The sequence below is a fragment of the Lissotriton helveticus genome, chromosome 2_2 (genome assembly GCF_964261635.1).
Source record: "Lissotriton helveticus chromosome 2_2, aLisHel1.1, whole genome shotgun sequence".
In the NCBI taxonomy this organism is placed as follows: Eukaryota; Metazoa; Chordata; class Amphibia; order Caudata; family Salamandridae; genus Lissotriton; species Lissotriton helveticus.
Window position 1 is genome coordinate 408675099 of NC_136060.1, and position 23630 is coordinate 408698728.

The following is a 23630-nucleotide window of genomic DNA, read 5'->3' on the forward strand; positions in this document are numbered from 1 at the left end:
CGCAGCCATCGCACGCCAACACAACCTCAACATCATCTCCTACGCCGACGACACCCAGCTGATCCTCTCCCTCACCAACGACCCCGCCACCGCCAGAGCCAACCTACACGAAGGGATGACAGACGTAGCCAAGTGGATGATGAACAGCCGCCGGAAACTGAATTCGGACAAGACGGAAGTCCTCATCCTGGGATCTTCACCCTCCGCCTGGGACGACTCCTGGTGGCCCCCCGCCCTGGGCAACGCACCCAAACCAACAGACCACGCACGCAACCTGGGCTTCATCCTGGACTCCTCCCTCTCCATGACCAGACAAGTCAACGCCGTCTCCTCGTCGTGCTTCAACATCCTGCGCATGCTACGTAAGATCTTCCGGTGGATCCCCACCGAGACCAGGAAGACGGTCACCCAGGCCCTCGTCACCAGCCGTCTGGACTAAGGCAACTCCCTCTACGCCGGAGCCACCGCCAAACTCCAGAAGAGACTCCAGCGGATTCAGAACGCCTCTGCACGACTCATCCTGGACATCCCCCGACGCAACCACATCTCCGGACACCTGAGAGATCTGCACTGGCTCCCGGTCAACAAGAGAATCACCTTCCGTCTCCTCACCCACGCACACAAAGCCCTACACAACCAAGGCCCAGGATACCTCAACAGCCGCCTCAACTTCTATGCCCCCACACGCCAGCTTCGATCGACCGGCCACGCCCTCGCCTCCGTCCCCCGCATCCGAAGAGCCACCACAGGAGGAAGGTCCTTCTCCTACCTGGCCGCCAAGACTTGGAACTCCCTCCCGACCCACCTCCGCCTGACCCAGGACCACCTTGCCTTCAGGAAGCAGCTCAAGACCTGGCTGTTCGAGCAGTAGCGGACCCCCCCTCCCCTAGCGCCTTGAGACCCTCCGGGTGAGTAGTGCGCTATATAAATGCTTTGATTGATTGATTGATTGATTGATTGATTGATTGATTATATATAGACATGGGGAAAAGGACTGGCTATCCAGTCCTCTCTCTCTCCTTGATAATTGCATAATATTAAATGTTACCCCTCCACAATCCAACACTTTCCCTACTGTTGGACTCATTGGAGTGGGAATAGTAGCTTTTTCCCCTCCGCTATCCAACATTTTCTCTACCGTTAAACTTATTGTAGTGGGAATAGTAATTGTTACCCTTCCGCTATCCAACACTTTCCTTATTGTTGCACTCACTGGAGTGGGAGTAGTAATTTTCACCTCTTCACTGTCCAACATTTTCGGGTCTGGTAGCTCAGTGGACTAAAGCAGCCACTGCAGGGGCCTGTGTTTGACCTCATGGTCACAAGTTCAAATCCCGGCGGGTCCACTCAGCCTTTCATCCATTTGTGGTCAATAAAATGAGTACCATTGAGTTGGGTAACAAATAACATCTGCTATTCAGCGCCAGGACACCTTCGGGTAATCGTGCGCTTTACAAATACACCTGTTATGTTGCACTGACTGGAGTGGGAATAGTAAATGTTATCCCTCCGCTACCCAACTCTTTCCCTACTGTTGCACTCACTGTAGTGGAAATAGTAATTTGTACCCGTCCGCTATCCAACACTTTCCCTACTGTTACACTCACTGGAGTGGGAATAGAAATGTTCTACCTCCGCTAACCAACACTTTTACTTTTGTTGCACTCACTGGAGTGGGAATAGTAATTTTTTACCTCTCTGGTAGCCAACACTTTCCCTACTGTTGCACTCACTGGAGTGGGAATAGTAAATCTTTCCCCCTGCTATCCATCACTTTCCCTACTGTTGCATTCACTGGAGTGGGAATAATAATTTTTACCCCTTCGATATCAAACACGTTTCATACTGTTATTACTTATTGGATTGGGAATAATAATTTTTAGCCCTCCACTAGCCAACACTTTTCCTACTGTTGCACTCATTGGAGTGGGCATAGTAATTTTTACCCCTCCACTATCCAACACTTTCCCTACTGCTGCATTTACCGGAGTGGGAATAGTAATTTTTACCCCTCCGCTATCCAACACGTTTCATACTGTTGCACTCATTGGAATGGGACTAATAAGTTGTACCCCTCCACTATCCAGCACTTCCCCGACTGTTGCACTCACTGGAGTGGAAAGAGTAGATTGTTTTCCCTCCACTATCCAACACTTTCACTACTGTTGCACTCACTGGAGTGGGAATAGTAATTGTTTTCCCTCGCTATTCAACACCTTCCCTACTGTTGCATTCGCTGGATTGGGAATAGTAATTTTTACCCCTTCGATATAAAACACTTTCTCTACTGTTGCACTTATTGGAGTGGGAATAGTCCTTTTTACCCCTCCGCTATTCAACACTTTCCCTACTGTTGCACTCATTGGAGTGGGAATAGTAATTTGTGCCCCTCCACTATCCAACACTTCCCCTACTGTTGCACTCACTGGAGTAGGAAGAGTGAATGTTTTCCCTCCTCTATCCAACACTTTCCCTACTCGTGCACTCACTGGAGTGGGAATAGTAATTTCTACCCCTCTGCTATCTAACACGTTCCCTACTGTTGCACTCATTGGAGTGGGAATAGTAGTTTTTACCCCTCCGCTATCCAACACTTTCCCTACTGTTGCACTGACTGTAGTGGGAAATGTAAGTTTAAAGATTTTTAAATAGTTTAATGTTTTAGATTGTATTAGATTTATGATTTTATGTTATTGATATATATGTATATATATTTAAACAAAATTATTTAATTTGTATATAATTTTAAAATTATAAAATGAATTAAAATTAATAGTTTTTTAGTTGTTTAAAATACATAGATATATATTAATTATTATTTAAAGGGTGTTTAACTTTTTCTATGAAGTTTATTTGTTATATTTGTTAAAATGTATATTACATCTATTTTTTTAATTAATTTTATTATTTAATATATTTAATATTTATTATTTTATGTTATATATATAAAAATCGATATTTTGTACAACTATATTCTTGACATCAATATATTTTTTCTGATATTTTTGTACATACCTGTTTAAGTATAGGGAGTCAATATTTTTGTATTCTATAGTCAGTGAACCAATTTGAGGCTTGCTTGTGTTTCATCCAGACAAGAATTGTGATTGCAACTAGAGTAGGGTTTTAACACCCACAACCAATAGCCTAATTTTCTACAGAGTGGTTCTTGCTGTTTCTTCCAAGAAACTTTCAAGTTTGGCATTTAGTCACTCTCCTAAATCACCAAATTAATCTATCCAGACAGCCCATTCAACATCCTATTCTATCCTTGTATCAGGGATCAGTCAGCCTACAACTGCCATCCTAGCCTGTTAGCCGGTACCAGACAGACTATCCTATGCTTGTAGCAGGTGCCAACCACCCCACAGTTACTATCCCAGGCTTGTAGCAGGTACCAGCCAGCCTGCAGGTACCATCCTATCCTAGCAGCAGGTGTCTGTCAGCCTACAGATGTCATCCTATCCTGGTAGCTGATGTGATCCAGCCAGCCTCATACTCTTACTTGAACGTCTACAGCATCTCCATCCTGGAGAAGTTCTCTATGTTGAGAATGTGGAGAAATCAATCATGCCACCTCACATGGACTAGGGATCACTAAGCTGTGCATGAATTCCAAGCATGTTTCAATGGCCCACAACTTTCAGGCTATGTTTTCCGAATTGCTACTACTTCAAGCTATACGTAAGTGACCCTATGACAAGGATACACAGCTCATTCTGCAGGGGGAGTTTAAGTCATATTCAAAACGCCTTGCTTCGGAGTACAATAGGCATTTGTGGTTATATAAGTGGAATATTAGAGGGGTAATGGTATTTCATCAAATCCGTCTGTGATTTTGGAATCAGATAAACTCACTTTGTGACATTTTAAAATTCTGAAGGCTACTGTGAATTATGTAAACTCAGTCTGAGTAATTGAGTTGGCAGACTTTGGGAAAGAGTTTTAATTGAAATATTGTTATTCGCTAGACAAAATAAATGCATATTCTCAAGTATACAAAGCATTACCTACGGAGAGTATTCAAAATATTTAGACTGAAATATGTAACCTCAGTACATGTGAAGGGAAGGACAATCTTCACAGAGAATACAGATTTTCTCAGCGGACAGCTATTATTCGAATGCATCGGTATGCTACAAAAATCAAACATTTGGGTCTGTGTGATAAAGGGCTCTGTTGTTATTGTGGATTAGCTGAAGTTTAGTAGAACCATGTGCCTTTAGAATCCAATATAATGTATTTTGGATGGGATAAACGTGTGGGATACTACTTGCTTCCGATTTGCTATAATATTGCATGCATACATTGTCATTAACTTCTTTTGATTTTACTGTCAATGGTTACATATATTTAAAATGTGTAATCAGACCAATGTTAGCATGTTATTGTGGCATAGTGTGCTCTATGTAAATCTAATTAAAAAAAGTTATGAGAAATGTAAATAACACAATTGGCTTACATTTACAAGTTCTTAATGTCCTTAACTACCCCTCCTAAAACAAATAACCTTGAATTATATTCACAGCGCATTCACCTGGACATTCAAATTGGGAAACATCTTCTCGATGAAACCGCCGACCTAGCTAAAGACAAAGTAAATGAAGTCACTTTAAGACTTGAACATCTATCTGAACAGGTTCACCAGATTATAAAGGATCAAAACCATCGAAGGGTACGTTTTCTTCTAAGGGATAGCCATAATTGTGTCACAGTGAAATCTATATTTCTATTTCTATTTAGGGAGTTTTGTAAAGCGCTTGGTGACGCCAAGAGGCGTGTCCCCGCGCTGAGGAGCAGATACTTACTGGAACTTACAAAAGTGGAATACCTTACTGTTCGAAAAGTGCAGTTTTAAGCTTAGCCCTAAATATTAGTATAAACATAATAATATATAAACAACTATACATCTTGGGACTTATTTACTAAAGTTAGCATGGGTGTATGGGACGTGCATTGCAATTTAGCACTGCTCGGGTGGGTCTTTGAAATGGTTAGTAATTGCTGCTGTCTTTTATGTCCTGCAAGCACTCGTGGAAAGCTTTAGTAAAATAAGGGCCTCAGTAGATAAAGCAAAGAGCAAACTGCTTTTTCAGAGGTTACATTCTATGGGCTTATAAAGTTGATCAGGCTTTTCTTAGGTTTTAAATCATATGTAAGGAGCTCTGGTTTTTATAATCTATTGCTTTATCGCTAATTCTTCTATTTAAGGGGAACAGTCTTGGAAGTGTATTTGAGCTGCAGCTTTCAAACTGGTACAATCTCCATCATACTCTGTAATTTTATTACACTTTGTTTTTGTGGTACTATAAGGGGCTGATTTTTCCCTTACCATTTCATATGGACTCCAATTGATCGAGAAGAATCATGCAAGATCCATAACCTACATGTTATATGTGGCACTGCAGCGGTCAATCATGCCACATCATTCAACTTGCACATGCTTCCGCTTAGGGATCTGGGAAATTAAATGTTGGTCACTGGTCTACAACTGATATGCTGTTAAATCAAAATTATTTTTCTGCACTATAGTCAGGTCCAGTCTTGCTAATGTTGGGTGTAGATATCAGAAATAGTTCCAAAAGAAATATTGCTGTGTGTTTTTAGAAACTTGTGTATAAAAACATTGGGCCCAATTCAAAAACATACTTGCATGTAGTAAAGTTATGAGTGCGGATCCTCAGAGCGGAATCTCCGCACTGAGAACTGCAGTGCGGCAATTCCATCCTAAGTACAGAGACTCCGCCCAAGTGCGGGTACTCAGCCCTCGTAACGTTACTACACTTACGTACTTTAGTGAATCAGGCCCTAATATTACTGCCAAATGTGTGTGTAATCCAGGGGCGGCTGCTGCCAAAATAAACTGACGGGCAGCGCGGGGGGCAAATAATAATTTTTAAAAACCCTTACCTCACACTGCCGCTCCTGCTGCCAGCAACCTTGGTGAAGAAGTGTGAGGAAGTCCATGGGCCACTTCCATCCTATCCAAGCGCAGCTCTCAGCATGATAGCAGTGCCAGGATTGGTCTGAGCGGCCTGCTTAGGTGCACAGTAAGTGACTGGTAGCCTTTGCTGTGTCTTTGTCCAGCTGTACAATACAGCTGGTTTGGAGAAATCAAAGTGTGCATGACAGTTTGCTTGTCCGGCCAAACCTTTATGCGCACTTCCAGTGCCCAACAACTCCCCCTCCCCCTGCTGGCTGTCAGTCAGGATGCCCGGCTCGCACCACCCTGACACAGCAGCATCTGCTGTCAGAGAAAAATAAAACAATAATAAAATTGCTTTATTATCGTTTTATTTTTCTTCTGCAGTGAGTGGGGCAATGCTCCTTTGCCATTACGGATTTGCCGTTGCTGATGAAACCCAGAAATCATAGGTAACTAACCACTGTTTAACCAAATCTCTAAATACATTCCTACAACAACAATTGACTAAATATGTAGATAATTACTAGTTATAAAAAATTGTCAGTTCAAAAAGATATATTATGTGCAAATTTAGTACAACAGAGCATTACTTCACATATTAAAACCATATTTACAAGGGTAACAGTGCTATAGTTAATATTATTTTGTGTTACTTCAGCGATCAGAACCAAATTATACCAAAAGTAAACTGTCCATCTGGGTCTTCAAAGGCTTTCTGTAGCTAAGTAGCAACAGCCAAGTCCTTACATCTGTGGATAAGCAGCAATGTGCTTGTGGGAATTTTTAACTTTGGATCTTCAGGTTGAAGACAATCTCCGATTCTGTGTCCCTTGTTGCATCTGAAGATGGTGAGCAGGTCAGCCAAGTATTGGCGAATTTTTAAGTGAATTACTATTCAGGTCAGACCTCCAGTCTCTAGTTGTCACATCTGTAGTTCACCAATGTAACTCCTTTATTATCAGGATAGTATGGTTATAAGTCTCACCATAAAGGATCAGGGATGCGAGAAAAGACTGCCATTTGTGTATAAGAAAAGAGTTAATGAAGAACAGGACCTAAATGGTTGACTAAAGCGGGTGCTACGGCTGTCAGATCTGTCTTTTTTTACAGAATATAGGTGTTAACTGGTCACTCTGGCTATAAGAATAATATGTGTGACTAGAGACAGCTCAGATATTATAATTATGATGAGATGGAGGGGAAGAAGCCATCTAGATATGGTATCCTAATTTGGCAGTATGAGTATCAGGTATTTTTTTTATTTGGCATCAGTAATAGGCAGTTGTTTGAAGTTTATGCTCGGTGCTTTGTCAGGCAGGTGCAAAGAATCAGTTTGTGAATGATTATGTAAGTTTTCACATAAGGTTGAGTGTCATGCCCATTCAGTCCTATAATAACTTGTCCACATCTTATAGAAGGTAATGCAATGACTGAACACATGCGTAAAATAATGCAATATCCAGAGAAAAATGTTATGAAGCACGACAGGTAACTTTAGATGAAACCCATTTTGAATTACCTATAGCGTGGATCAATGCTTAGTTTGTAAAATAATTAGTGCTGGTACCCAAAGCTCTGCTCCGGCTTTAATTTTAAAATTCGGCACACTGAATGCAGAGCCACCCCTTGAATTTACCCCAGGTCTCTTTAATCCACAGCCAGACTCTCCTGCCTCTTTAATTCCTTCTTGTCCGGCCCTGCTTTCTCTCTTTGTGCTGGTATTTCTGTCTTTCTCTTTGCTCTTCTTTCATATGTGTGAGTTGTTCACTCTCTTGCTCACGTTCAGTATCTGATGAAGAAAAATAAATTCCAGTTCTTTTAGGAAAGTGCCCTTTTTTGCATGGTTACCCACACTTCTTGTCTGACCTCTGATGCAACCAGACTTGATGTGCCCTGGGTGCCTGCTAATCAGGTTCCCAGGCCTGTGTTCTTTCCCAAAACTGTACGTTGTACCCACAATTGGCACATCTCTGGATACAGGTAAGCCTCTTGTAAAAGAGACCATGGGTACCAAGGGCACTGTGACCAGAGAAGGCCGCTAGGGGCTGCAGCGCCTATTGTGTCTCCCTTCGAGTTCTTGTACCTTAACACCTACACACTCCCATTGCAGGTTTCGTGCAGTTCCTATGAACCTATATAGACAACCTTTTAGACAACATACACTGTAGGATTGGTGTCCGGACTGATTCTAGACACCCCCACCAGGTATGTTAGCCTGTATAGTTCTTGGCAACTATCGAACATGACGCCCTGATCCCTCAGGATAGTAGGAACAGTGCGATACTTTCCGCTCAGTCACTCGTGCTCACTTAGTCTCAGAGAGATACACAGAATAAACAATGGGAACTTTTTTCAAACAGCATTTATTGAACCAGTGTCTTTCTAGTGTGAAATAGGTGTGCTGAAACAACCATTAGACAGAAACAGGTATAATGATTAGAAGCATTAACAGAGTAAAAGGATGGTAGATTTCTACCATTGTGCTAAAACAGTGAATACAGGCAAGTATATAAAATACATGACAGTAATAAATGTGTACTCCTACGATGAGACCCTAAGTAGATGTACCTAAGTGTAGCTAGCATGTGTGTAGGTGTACATCCAAGAATCCCTCTAGGATAAAGTCAACCCTATTACCTGAAGTGAGAGACTGTGGAACCCCTTCTTGGTCTCGAGATGGACACCCCGCAAAGGGATGTCAGACCACTGCGAGCTGAAGTGTCTGCATGCAGGAACCTCAGGGTCTCGCTTCAGTTTGTTGACATGGAAGTCCTTTTCTCCTCTGACTACCTCAGCAAGATGTGGTGTTTATATACCCAAATTAGTACCCTCAGGGGTTCTACCTTGCTGTGTCATGTTGGATTTAGGATGACGGAAGGAATGATCCTTGTACATAGTTATTATGCAGGAGATGCCAGTCCTGCTGAGTTTCCAAGAATCCTCATGCATAATGGATGAGGCTAGTTTTCAGGGAAAACCCTACGTCCTGTAAGCAGTACCGTAACTAGGTAAAAGGTCAGTCCCAAGAACCGTTATGTAGTGTAATGGTAGGGGAAAATATAGGTGAGTGGTTAGGTGACTACCTGAGCCTATATTGGGGTACCTATATGAAACATAACACAGGCTGCATGTTTTGGTGCAGAGAAAAGTGAAGAGTTGTCATGGCACACATCCCTGTGTGAATAGAACGAAAAGCGAAGGAACCATCTTTTGATCCCTGTTCAAGCTGCACAACCAGTTCATCAATGAATGAATCCAATAACTCAAAATTAATAAGTTTAGTCTTTAATCCTCACTGCTTGCACGTAATGCTTCTCCTTGTTTTCCATTTCAATGTAGTCAATTTATTTTACCCATTTCCATTGTTATACAAAGTTCTCCGTAAAAACACAGGAACAAGGTCTATTTCCACATGTCGCGTCTTTATTTTTAAAAAAACCAATGCATTTCAGAATACTTCCCTTCATCAGGGGTGTCTACAATGCAAAAACATTTAATTAAAAATGCACGCCGTTATAGTTCTGAAATAGACAAGCTTGATTACAGTTTGAGTACATTGGTTTGCATGGCACACATCCCTGTGTAACTAAAATAACAATGAAGGGAGGTAGAGTAAAAAGATAGGATTCCTACTCCACAGGCACTGATAAATAAACAAGAAGAATCCTACTTCCAGTGTGCACCACAAGGATGGGGAACACTCAGTGTTGTGTAAAATACCCCTCACACACCAACAGGCCCCTTGGTGTCATGCTTCATCATCGGGGTCTTCGCACCCCGCTAAAGGGATGCGGCACGCTACGACCTGCGACTACGCGGGAGCGTTGACAAGAATTGACTATGTGTGGTGTGTGTTGAGTGCATGTGAGGGGATTAATGTGAGTGAAGGGTGTAGTGAAAAATTAAAAAGTACATAGCTAGTGGGTGGTGCGAAAAAACTTTATTCCGTACCCCTAGCTGGTGCTATTAAAAAGGTGTGCAAAAAACGAGGTTAATTGTCTTAATTAGGGACAAAACCTCTGGTGTGCGTCGACATGTTTCGGAACTGGTGTTCCTTCTTCAGGACGGGGCACAACTTCCCAACCCTACTCACGTATTCCTATAAAAATGTGTTATTCTAATTATCTTTTTAAAAAAGTGATAACAATCTCACGAAGGCTAACAATGTGCCTACAGCGGTATCTTCGGTTCATGCACTTGCATGCCCTGAAAAAAAGAAAAACTTAATTTAGTTTGGTTGCCATATAGGACTGGCTCAGACAGGTGCAGTCACCTGGAGCCCCAAACAGTTAAATTAACCTGTAAAAAAGGGACATACATAACACACAACATATAAGACACACTTAAAGGTTTTTTATATATATTTTTTCTTTCTTTTGGACATACTCATAGTCACTGTTGTATATTGCGTCATGAGTATATCCAGAAACATCAGGGTAGGTAGGTGGATCCACAATCTGTGAGGGTAAAGAAGTAGTTTCAGTATTGTTACTCCTTTTACTCACTGTTGGACTCCACGCTAGATCTGGATATCTGAGAGTTGTTTTCGTGTTTCATATATACTCACGAAATCCGCCTAAATTGGCCTCCTTCTACCACCCTGTGCTGCTCCGCCGTGAATGCGTTAGCGAGCAACATTGCGGTATATATTGGGGATTTAGGTGTTGTCTCATTCGTTAATTAGCGGAAGTCGGAAGATGGCCATAAAAGGGACATCCGTGTTCCCGCCTATCGTGTACCTTTTCAAGCTCTCAGTGTAACATGTTTCCTTTTTCATTCGTTAATTACCGGGTTTCTTGGCAGACCAAATACGGAGTGTCCGCTTCCCTGCCTATTGCGAGCCCGGACATAAGGTCCTGTCGACACGGGTCCTACTACGCATGCCTTGTTATTGAACTTTTCAAAGAGCACGCGCATGCGCATTTCGTGTTTGCTGTGCCCTGGTTTGCTAGTTACCAGCGCATGCGCGGACGTGTGAATCGCACTGATCTCGTGCGGTGTATCGGAAATACTATTGCTTTTCACGAACTTTGAATACTGTTTACTTCAATTCTGGGGCATCCCATAGGGCCATCATTAAGTCTGTTTGTCATGATGGGTAAAAGGTAACCCTGGGCGTAGTGGGGCGTAGTGGGGCTCCGCGGAGCTACGCGGAGAGGGCGAGAAGCTACGCCCACTCCCGCACTCCGCGTAGCCCCACTACGCACCTCCCTCCCGCTCTCCCCTACATACTTTATTTAAGCATTTACACGGATTAAAACAAGTTAAAAGCACTTACCTTGTCCGGGGCTCGTCCGGGTCTTCATCTTTGAATAGCGTCCTTTGCCTGGATACCAATGCGCATGCGCGGGCGGCCGCGCATGCGCATTGGTATCCAGGCAAAGGACGCTATTCAAAGATGAAGACCCGGACGAGCCCCGGACAAGGTAAGTGCTTTTAACTTGTTTTTATCCGTGTAAATGTTTAAATAAAGTATCTAGTGGAGGGCGGGAGGGAGGCGGGTGGCGGCCGACTCGGCTACGCTCACGGAGTGGGCGTAGTGTTGCCGGCTATGCTGTCTACGCAAAATGCGTAGAAGGCAACACTACGCCTACTCCGTGGGCATAGCCGATTCGGACGCCCACCCTTAGTAAAAGGCCTGAACAGAAAAAATAGAAAAAAAATAGAAAAAAATTATTAGTACTGTCCTAGTCCATTTATGTGCATGCTTTTAAAGGGCTTTCCGTGATTATTTATATCATTCTTTGGGTGAAAGACACATCAGGATAATATTGGTATTATAGGTTCTTCTTTTTCCAAACCCAAAAAAATGATAAAATGAAATTAATGACGTTGTAGTCTTTCAATTATGGTCCAGTAATTTGGCTCCATGGAATGTCATCATTAAGGCCTGTAATATGGGTTCCCAAGCGAAATACCCATCGTTGTTCTTTCTGGAACAGGCCTGTTTCAGATGTTAGACGTTCAATAACCGTCCAACGTAAATCATTAATGCAATGCTGAAGTTCCAAAAAATGTGATGCCATCTTGGTGGTCGTTTTTTTACAACGTATGTTGCTTTTATGTTCCCCTATCCTCACTTTGACAGGTCGGGTGGTCATGCCTATATATTCTAGACCGCATGGGCACGTTATCATGTAGACCACGTTCTTCGTGTTACAATTAGAGAACTGGCGTTGTTCCCATGATGTGCCATTTCTAAAGGTTAGGGTTTTGCTTTTTTGGGTTTGATGACAGCAGCTGCAATCGCCACAGGGGAAGTGTCCTTGAACCCCAGTCACATTCTGTCTTCCTGTGGGGTTTTGTCGTGGTCTAGTATGTACCAGCATGTCTTTGATGTTTCTGCCCCTCCGGTGTGCATGCATTGGTTTCTCAAAATCCAGGTCCCCACAGTTCAGTATTCCCCAATGTTTGTTTATGACTTTCGATACCTGGTTTGATATGGATGTATATGTCGTAACACAAATTGGTCTTTTGTTTGCTCCCTTGTCTTGTGGATTGTTTTCTAGAAGTGCCTCCCTGTGGTTGTTCCTTGCGCGTTTCATCGCCTTATCAATGGTTTTAACAGGGTATTGTCTCTGTATCAGTTTTGTTTTTAAATCTTTGGCCTGATTGTTGAATTGGTTCAATTCTGTGCAGTTTCTTCTGAGTCGTAAGAATTGACCATACGGTAGATTCTCCCTTAGGTGTCTGGGATGGAAACTATCGTATCGCAACAAACAGTTCCTGGAGGTGGGTTTAAAATGGGTGGTACTTTTCAGCCTTCCCTCCTCCGTGTATATATTCAAATCCAGGAAGACCATTGATGTGTTGGAGATAGTACTGGTAAATTTCAGGTACTCATTCTGGTTGTTGAGCTAGGTTACAAAACTCGTGGCACTGTTTATATCCCCATTCCATATGATGAAGATATCATCTATGTACCGTTTCCAGGTGTCAATCTGGGAACGGTATGGGTTATCTTCATGTAGGATCTTATGCTGTTCCAGATGGTGGACGTATAGTCCCGCTAGACTTGGGGCAAAAGTGCTGCCCATGCTTGTTCCATGGGTCTGTAGGTATAGGGTCTCCTTGTATTTGAAAAAATTATCTTTCAAGGCCATGGTGATGCATTCTAGGACCAGGTTTCTTGGTGTCTGGTACTTCCATGTATTACTGAAGAGCACTTCCTCTATGATCTGTAGTGTCTCCTCATGAGGCAAGCTCGTATATAAGCTCTCCACGTCGAGGCTTAGTAGGAGCTGTGTGGATGGATCAAATTCCTTCTCTTCCAGTAGCTGTAAGACCGCTTTTGTGTCTTTCAAATATGTGTTTGTGGATTGTACCATTGGTCTGAGGAAAGCGTCCGAGAATTTGGACAAAGGCTCCAGAATCGACCCAATCCCGGAAACAATGGGTCTTCCCGGTGGATTTTCGATGTTTTTATGTATCTTCGGGATACAGTAGAAATATGGTATTTTTGGAGTAGGTTGTTGAAGGAAATCCGCTTCCTTTTTGCTGAGCCAGTCATGGGCTAGGCCTTCCTCTACCATGCCGCCGATCCGGATCCGAAGTCCTTCCGTTGGATCTCTTTCCAACATTTTGTAGTTCCGTTCATCCGATAGTAAACGCTGGCACTCTTTATCATATGCCTCAAGGGTTTGCAATACTATCGCTCCCCCTTTATCTGCTGGTTTTATAACGAGCTCATTGTTGGTTGTCAGTTCTCTTAGGGCTTGTTGTTCATCACCACTTGTGTTATAGAAGACGTTCTTCCCTTTTGTATTCAGTTGATTGACCTCAGTGGTCACTGCCTTTTCAAAGGTTAGGATTTCTACGGGAATTGAAGAATCCGGTGGGGTGAAGGTTGATTTCAACTTCAATCCTGTGTCTGTTTTATCTTCTGGTAAAGGCTTGTCTTTGAAGAAGGCCTGTAGCTTTAGTTTCCTGAAGAAATCCTGTAGCTCTATGTTGAGTTTGAAGATATCTGGTTTCTGAGTTGGTACAAACCCCAAGCCTTTGTTTAGAACAGTCTTCTGTGTCGCTGTTAATGTCATGGGTGTGAGATTCACAACTAGGTCCCTCTCTTGCTGGTTGACGGTTGGTTGGGAAGTGATCCCGTCATGCTCCGGGTTGTCCGGGCGTTGGGCTGCTCCTGGTCTTCCCAAGCGACTGTGTTGCCTTTCCGGTTCCTGCCTCGTGTTTTCTGGCGTGCCCCTAAAAAAGGTTGTTGTGGCCCTCCATACGGTTGTTGCTGGCCATAGTAACCATTGCTATATTCTTGATTCCATATTGGTCCAAACTGAAAAGGGTTGAATTGTGGTGGGCCCATGAATTGTGGGAATTGGTTTTGTGGTTGGTACCCACGCCATCCCCTTTGTCTAGGGAACTGCTGTCTCCTTTGTCTCCAACCTCCTCTGCGTTGTCTGTTTCCTCGATTTCCGCTCGAATTGGAACCTGAGGACCCATTATCAGAAGTGTCGCTATCCGCGTCGCTGTAGGTGCTCTTGGAGACATAATCCACCTTCGTGTATGGATATGCATTTTCGGGGGTAAACTTTGCCACATCTTTGGTTAATTTATTGGTTTTACTCTGTTTCAGAGTGAACTCGAAGTCAGTCATTTGTTGGTTTAATTCCTCGAGTCTAGTTTTCAACTCTTCTGGTGGAATGTATGTTTTCAGTTGGACCTCTATTTTGTTTATTTCAATTTTCAGTTCCTGTGTGATCCTGGTAGCTGTCTTAATTATGAGAACTAACCAGTCTCTTGAACAGTGCCAAGAAATCAATGACCACTCTTTCTTAAAAATTAAATCGTTTTGGAAAATGAGTGGTTCATTTTTAACAATTAGGCCAGGTGGTGCCATTTTGTTACGAAGGTACTGAGTCATGAACAGCCCGTGTAAGGCTGCTTTTATTTGGTTACGTCTAAGGTTCAGCAACTCATTCCAATCATTTGTTTGTGGGCCTGTTTCCTGGTTACACAGGCCTTCGAAAAGGTTGGTATCAGATAGGATCTTGTCAATTTCGTCCTCTGCAAAAGTGAGGCCGTGTTCATCTTCCATTTTGAATGGACCGCTGGCTTCTTTTATTATACCTAAGTGTGTGTCTCTATGTGTGTGAGTAAAAGGAGTAACAATACTGAAACTACTTCTTTACCCTCACAGATTGTGGATCCACCTACCTACCCTGATGTTTCTGGATATGCTCATGACGCAATATACAACAGTGACTATGAGTATGTCCAAAAGAAAGAAAAAATATATATAAAAAACCTTTAAGTGTGTCTTATATGTTGTGTGTTATGTATGTCCCTTTTTTACAGGTTAATTTAACTGTTTGGGGCTCCAGGTGACTGCACCTGTCTGAGCCAGTCCTATATGGCAACCAAACTAAATTAAGTTTTTCTTTTTTTCAGGGCATGCAAGTGCATGAACCGAAGATACCGCTGTAGGCACATTGTTAGCCTTCGTGAGATTGTTATCACTTTTTTAAAAAGATAATTAGAATAACACATTTTTATAGGAATACGTGAGTAGGGTTGGGAAGTTGTGCCCCGTCCTGAAGAAGGAACACCAGTTCCGAAACATGTCCCTAATTAAGACAATTAACCTCGTTTTTTGCACACCTTTTTAATAGCACCAGCTAGGGGTACGGAATAAAGTTTTTTCGCACCACCCACTAGCTAGGTACTTTTTAATTTTTCACTACACCCTTCACTCACATTAATCCCCTCACATGCACTCAACACACACCACACATAGTCAATTCTTGTCAACGCTCCCGCGTAGTCGCAGGTCGTAGCGTGCCGCATCCCTTTAGCGGGGTGCGAAGACCCCGATGATGAAGCATGACACCAAGGGGCCTGTTGGTGTGTGAGGGGTATTTTACACAACACTGAGTGTTCCCCATCCTTGTGGTGCACACTGGAAGTAGGATTCTTCTTGTTTATTTAACACATCCCTGTGTGCCATGCCCACAACCCACTGCCTGAGGCCCAGGTAAGTCCACCTCTAGCAGAGTTCACTAACCCTCAGATGAGGGTAGAGTGACGTGAGCCCTGTACCCCTACAGTGTCTAAGTCTAATCTTAGACATTGTGTATTAAAGTCTTAAAAAGTACATGGTCTGGGAGCTGGTCATTAGGATCTCCACCACTCAATAATGGCTTTACTAAAACCTGGGAAGTTTGGTAGAAAACTTCTCAGCACATTAAACCCACACTGATGCCGGTGTGAGAATTAATGTAAAATGAACTCAGAGGACATCCTAGAGATGTCTCCTGAAAAACAACCAGCCTGGTGTGGTTTCTGAATGGCTGCCCACCATTTGCCACCATCAGACAGGTTTCTGGACCCCAGAGTAGAGAGCCTCCGCTCTCTAGGTCCAGAGACAAAGCTGGCCCTGGCCGGGTGTCATGCCTCCTTCCCCAGTAGGGGATGGGTCCACAAGAGGAAGCTTTAAAGGCCTGCCGCCTTTGGAAGCTGTCCCTGAGAGGAAACCGGAACGTCCAGCAGCCCCCCAGAGCCCGGAGGACCTGTCCTGCACTCACCTTACAGACTGTCTCGCATGGGCACCGGATTTGTTCAACAAAGACTCCAAGACCAAAATCCGTATTCTGGCGAATCCACGATTCTGCACCACTCTGCACCCGACACAAATGGGCGATTATGAGTGCCCCAACACCACAAGGAGGTCTCCACAGTGATCCTGACCTAGGATCTGGTGAACCCTGACTTCCCTCAAGACGATGCCTGCAGCCTCAACCTGAAGAGTCCCCCCGACAGTGACCGGAGCTGGTAAGAAAACCCGACACCAGAAGACATCCCAGCACACGATGCCCCATGGCCTTGGGTCTATAATCACCACTGGGTATGGGTTCCCATGCAGTAAGGCCAAACCCTGCCTTAACTATTATTACCAAACGAAGTGCCAATACTGCCAAGTAATTTCAACATACCTATTTCATTTCATGCATCTGAATATAACTAAATGCAAGGGAGACTCTTATCATCAGGTTAATCCATGTGAGTTTGCATTTTATTTGCAAGTTTTCCTCTTTTCCGTATTTTTCGAGATATTTTTTGTTACAAAAATAGTTTTTTTGAAGCACATTACAAATAAACAATACATAAACAATAATTGTGAAAAAACCTTTCTTTCATCCTTCATTCATACTGGGGGGCATGATCCATCATACTACACAAACACTCAAAGCAGTTGTCGGTCTAAAAGAACATACAATTTTTACAACTTATATACACTTCATAATATGAAACCATAGATTCTCATTTGTGATATAACTCTCTATTTTCAGGTTGTATTCAGATATCTTATGGCTTCTACGTAGGAAACGTGATCTGAGAAGGTCTACGCGTTTCGAACTCCTCAATTCTGGAGTTCTCGTCAGGACCTGGGGCTGTGAATAACAAACGGGGGGAGCCTGTGTTAATGTGGGGTCTGTATAAACTGCTTTTGGTTCAACAACCACTTCTCTGCCGCTTACCTCTTCAAGTGAAAGCTAGCTGTGCCTCGTCGTTTTGCGTCACATTCCGCGGAGCGGGACCACCTATGTCACACATTGACAAGCTATATTTAGTCCGGTGTTTATGGCAACTATAATTTTCAAAGACATACGTGAAATCATACTCACTGATTGTAGTGCATTTTACTCCTATAGTTCTGTAAGAGAAATACGGGCAAATTGTTAGCGGTCTCCTCTAGATGGATGTCGAACTAACTATGGGGACTGGCGGTGATTCTTACCGGTTATTCGGTTTTCATATGCCGAGAAATTGGATTCTGTTTTGGATTCGGCGGGCGGTTCACAGTGCGCCTGGGGAGTCAAAGAGAGGTTGTCTCAGTGTTGTTATGTGCGGGTTCATTCGCACTCAAGGACTCTTTTCGGGTATCTGGTAGCACATACCTTAGGTTCACAGTGCGTTCCGCTTGGGTCCCGTCTCTCGTTCTGAGAACCGGCTTCAAGGATGTATTTACTTCCTGGTTTGCAAGTCACATGATTCCCTTGTGTTTCATGGTTGCCATCTTTGCCTAGTCATTCAGGGCTGATTCATTGTCTAGATGATAGCTCCACAACGTTCTTATGGTGTGTGTTTCATGTGTTAATGAGCGGTGGTCTTATGATGGTTACACATTTGTCATGTGGTTCCATGAATTCATTCGTTTTTTGAAAGGAATTCATTTTTGAGGGGGGGTCATTTTGAAAATGGGACCTTTGGATTAATACAGAGATTTGCTGGCCTGAATCGGTGGTTAATATTTATAGTTTGAACATTTCTGAAAGTTCGTTTAATCCGTCAATCGCTGTGTTAAATCTGACGATCATTGACGCCTCTTTTTTAGACAGTTTTGCATCTATGTCACCTCCTCTAGGATCTTGGTCCACTTTTGTTAGTATAGTCCATCGTAAATCTCTTTCTTCATGATTGTTCAATTGCCAATGATTGACTAGGGGGGCATTCGGTACCTTCCTCTTTATCCTGGATTTGTGTTGTTGAATTCTTGCGCGGACCTCTTGGTTTGTTTTCCCAATGTACAGGAGGTTGCATGGGCACCTTATACCATAAATAACACATTTCGTTTTACAATTTGTAAATGACTCATGTTTCCATGTTATTCCACTGTATGTGAAGATTGATCCTTCTTCAGTCGAGTCACAACAATTGCATCCTCCACATTTATGGTGTCCTGTGATTGGGGGTAACCCCATCATACTTCTCAAATTGGTTGATGGTTTCGTAGGGAGTGCGGCTCTCACCAATTTGTTGGCCAGATTTGCTTCTTTCTTAAAAGCGAATAATGGCGGTTTTTCCAAATCTTTGCACAGATTTTTTACTAAGTGCCAGTTGTTATTTACTGCTTTTTTTAGAAGGTTCGAATTTGGGCAGAAAGTTGTTACCAACACTATTCGGTCCATTTTCTTTTTGGCTTTTTTGGCCAATAAGTGTTCTCGGGGAGTCCACCATGCTCGTTTCTTGGAACGGCGCAACAATTTTTTAGGGTATCCGCGTTCAATGAGATTGCTAGTGAGTTTATCAGCATGTTTCTCATATTCTTGTCTGTCTTGACAATTTCGCCTGATCCTAAGATATTGCCCATATGGCAAATTTTCTTTGAGACTGCGGGGGTGATTGCTTTTGAAATGCAATAGTCTGTTCCGGTCGGTTTCTTTTTTGTGTAGAGTAGTTTTTAGTTCTCCTTCATCCGAAGGGTATATCTCCACATCCAAGAATGGAATTTTGATTTTTGAGTATACGAGGCTGAACTTGATTTCTTGTGTCCTGTTGTTAAGCCACTGGTTGAACCTTTTTAATTCTTCTTCAGAGCCAGACCATACAAAAAACACATCGTCAATAAAACGACTCCAATGGTTTATTGTATGTTTGAAAGGGTTATCTTGGTAGATGAATTTGTCTTCATAGATGGACATAAAAAGCACGGCTAGCTCCGGGGCGAATGGACAGCCCATCGCTACTCCGCCTATTTGTAGGTAAAAATCACCATCAAAGAGAAAATAGTTGTTTTTTAATGCAAATTTAGCCAACTGTAAGATAAACTCTGTTGGTACTTGTTCTAGTTTATCTCTTGTTTCCAGGTAGTATTTTAGAACCTGTAGTCCTTCGTCTTGCGGTATTTGAGTATACAAGGAAGTTATATCCATTGTAACCAGCCAGTCACTTTTGTCATCGAATTTCACGTCCTGTAGTTTGTTAATGAAATCCGTTGTGTCTCTAATGTAAGACTTTACATCAGGGATGAAAGGCTTCAAAAAGAAGTCTACGAATTTAGAAATTGGTTCCATCAAGGACTCACAGCCGGACACTATCGGTCGTCCGGGAGGAGAGTTGGCATTTTTGTGTACTTTCGGTAGTACGTAAAAGAGTGGAATTCTTGGATGTTTGATTTTCAAATATTCAAATTCTTTCTTTCCAAGGAATCCTTTTTCAAAGGCTTCGTCGATAATGGAATGTAGTTGTTGTTTTAATTCCATTGTGGGGTCTTTGTTTAATTTCCGATAACAATTGGTGTCATTTAATTGTTTTTTGACCTCGTTGATGTATAGTTGGCGGTCCCATATAACAATTGAACCCCCTTTATCCGCTTGTTTGATTATTACGGATGTGTCCTTTGCTAGGTTTGTTAGAGCTAATGATTCAGATTTTGTGGTATTGTATTTAACCCACTTGGTCTTTTTCTCCATTTCGCCAATTGCTGAGAGTATGGTTCTTTCGAAGGTTAATACTTCCTTGGGTGTTTTGTAGTTTGGGGGACAAAATGTAGATTTGTTGTGGAGTCCAGTAATTTCCATTTTATTATTCGTGGGGTTCTCGGAGAAATAGGTTTTTAATCTAATTTTCCGGAAAAACTCTATTGCTTCCGTTTTCAGTTTAACAAAATCGGGTTTTTTTGATGGAACAAAAGTGAGTCCATTTTGAAGTATATTTTCTTCCTCCTTTGTCAAGACTTTATTGGAAATGTTAAAAATTAATGAAGGCGTCAGTTTTTGTATTTCTGACGTCGTGTTGACATCTCCCAGGGTTGAGTATATCTCGGTTTGCCTCTTGGTTTTATTTGGCCTCTCCCTAAAAAAGAAGGTGGCCAAACCGATGGTGTCCAGGCACCCCCCAAGAACCCAACTTACCTCTGCAGCTGGTGGTCACCTTCAGGACATCTCCCTGCCCGAGCCTGCAGTTACTTTACAGAACCAAAGGCCTCCTTTGAAAAGCATTGTGTCCTCAACGTCCTTTTGGCACCCTGCACCCGGCCACCCCAGTGCCTCTGATGGTGCAGCTCCTGTGCTTGTCGTTGGCCCCTGCAGTGCTGACCTTAACCCCGGGAGCTTAGATCCCACACCCAAGTGGCCTGCTTGTAAGCAGTCTCTAACCGAAGGCTCCTTTAACCCCGTTGGCTAACATTGAGCCCCTACACTCTGTACTCTGCCGTCCCAGTGCCGCTGGCGGTGCGACTCGAGTGCCTACCTAGACATTGGGGAACATTAGTCCTATCCCCCAAAACTCCCACTTGTAAGATGTTTACTCACCTGCAAAACCAATAACCATTTTTTCCCATAGGAACCCATGTTATGAGATTTTGGGCCTTAAATGTTCAAAGTGTTGAACTGTTGTTTTGCATGAGAAATCAGAAACTTTAACTCAAAATCAACAAAACTCTTACTTACCTTGTATTGTGAGATCCTTGAGGGTGGTATCTAGGCATACTAGCCCCAGTTCTCAAAGTAATTTAATAGTAACTAAAAAGAATTCTAGAAGTAATTACCGTGTAACTTCAACAGCTTTTTAAAGTGATACCAACCAGTAACAATTGCAAATCCATCCTTAAATGCATTTCTGTGTAAAGGTTTACCTTTGAACAGGGGCGGCTGGTGACATTTGAAACTGGTGGGGCGCAAAGTGATTTGCATACTGCACCGTAGCGAGCGAGCGCAGCGAGCGATTCCGAACCCCATAAGGGGTGTTTGGGGGGGTTACCCCCCCAAGAAAATTTTGAAAAAAAGAAGAAAAATCGTGCATTTTCAAGCAAATTTGAGAAAGCAGGAAGGCTAATAAAGCAATTGTGAAAGTGCAGTTATTACATTAATAGATGGCATAACATAGGTAGCTGCTTATTCAGTATACCAACAGAGCTTCATACATTCCGTCCTATTACGCTCAGGTGCTGAATTCAGACTATAAGACTTTCATGAAAATCTCAGCTCTAAGAGTAGAAGTTGCACAGCAGTTGGGAAACAGCCTTCACAAAGCATTGGGAACCACGCCTTACCTTTACCATTAGAACGCATGTGACTATCACGCATGTCTTTCCACACAGATGATAGTGTTAAGGTGAAACAAAATGTACTTAATATGCCATTTAATCAGTAAAATCTGTGTAGTCTCCAAATAGAACAAACACTGAACCAAATTATTGGCTGTAAGGAGTGCACTGAGCTACGCATCAAAAACCTGACCCATGGGAGAAACCAATGCTGCCAACAAGTACCCAATCCTGCCATACATGCTTACGACCGAACTGGGAACGCAAACCAGCCCTGCCATTGCCAATTAAGTCAGACCAGCTGTGGGGAGGGGGAGTCCCAGCTCTCCCACTTGACCATACTGTGTGTGGGGTCGCAACTGAAAATATTATCCACGGTTGGTCATTACACACATTAGCCCCGCTCGAGCATATGTCTGTAGTGTAGCACAGAAACATCTTTTTTTGCAGCCAGCGTGTAGTCTTAACTATGGGTAAAAGACGAGCTCCGTCCTCGACGCCCCTTGCCCACACTCTGATTTGTGCGGCGCAGCACATCGCAGCTATTAAGCATGCAGAGAGCCTAACATCATTCATTATGCGTTATTGTGACTGACTGTGCCCCCTCCCGCTCCGCCGCTCGTCCTTTCTCTCTGCTTGTCTACGGAGCTGGCACGGCCCCCCTCTCTTACAAATGTGCTCTCAACCATCCTTTATGATTAGTTGTCCAAGCGCTCTCATTTTTTAACTATGAAATACGTTGAAAAATATCAATAGCAACTATTCAGGAATCTTTGTCCTTGGAGTCACAGTCATCCATGATCCTGGCGCCCCCGGAAAGCCTGCACAGCACTGGAACTGATGCCTCATGCCTGTGGGCGACAGACTTATGTTATGGGCAGTAACTATCAAGGTCAACACATTGACAATAATGAATCGCTGAAAGTAGGGGAGCTGGAGGATATCAAGGTTCCCTGTTGGCTCAAAGCCCCTGAGACAGAAGACGCAGCCTTGCCTCCCTGACATGATTACAGTCGACCATACTTTTGAAACAAGTTTGTATCTGAGAAATTCATTGTCTTTTTTGATTTTTGCTTTGGAGAAGCCGCGGGCACTAACGGGCTTTAAAGCCCTCTTAATGATGGCTGAAAAACTTCATATGAAGGTGGTAGATAAGATATACGGTACCCAGAGATTCAGTCAATTGAAATGGCTGGCCTCGTGGGCCAGAGAGGCAGCGAGGAGTGCTGTTAAAATGCATAATTTCACTATCCCTGGCCTGCTTGTGTATTTTACTCCGTTTCCAAAGTCCCCCGTATTCTAAATGGGTCTGTGTTGAACATAATCAACACCACCCTGAAGCGGCAGCCATTCATTCGAATTCAGTCTTTTTCCGAGCAAACATTTTAGGAGTTGTGTTTGCTTTTGGAAATATACCACTCTCCCCCGTCCCTGTAGGTCCTCAGTCCGCTCACCTCCTCGCCCGAACAGGAACCATGATCTTGTGAAATGAAATCAGAAACCGGACTGTTATTACATTTAGACACAAACACAAATGCAACACACTCTCTGAGGAGGGCGCGGCTGCCCGGGCTGTAAAAGAACGCCCTGTGTCTAAAGCAGCCACACTGCACATATTTCCTGAAAGCTGTTTCATGCACAATTCCTTCGCCTTTGTTTTCAGAGCAGACGCAGTAGCGTTGCCTTCTGAACAAAGTCATAGAGGAAAGGAAGTGTGTGCACTCTAACAAAATTGTGACGGTGTGATTGTTCACAAACATTTATAGCCCATTTCCACCATGGATAAGGTCGGAGAGTTATTTTTGTGAGGGCCAAAGTAAATATTTTCCTGGGTGACGAGGGGCAGGGAACTCCTCCAAAAATGTTAGTGGTGCGTGTGGGTAAGGAATTTCTCCAGAGGTGAAAATTTTGCTGTGGATATTTAGAACTAAA

At 43.1% G+C, this 23630-nt stretch overlaps 1 protein-coding gene across 1 annotated transcript in view; it reads left to right on the top strand.

Moving 5' to 3' along the window:
• The window catches only part of LOC144821860 (transmembrane emp24 domain-containing protein 11-like), a 126028-nt gene that overhangs the window by 80485 nt on the left and 21913 nt on the right, over window positions 1-23630 (top strand). The window contains exon 4 of the mRNA XM_078679012.1: window positions 4529-4675. Coding sequence (XP_078535138.1) covers window positions 4529-4675 — 147 coding nt within the window. The remainder of the gene's footprint in view (window positions 1-4528; window positions 4676-23630) is intronic.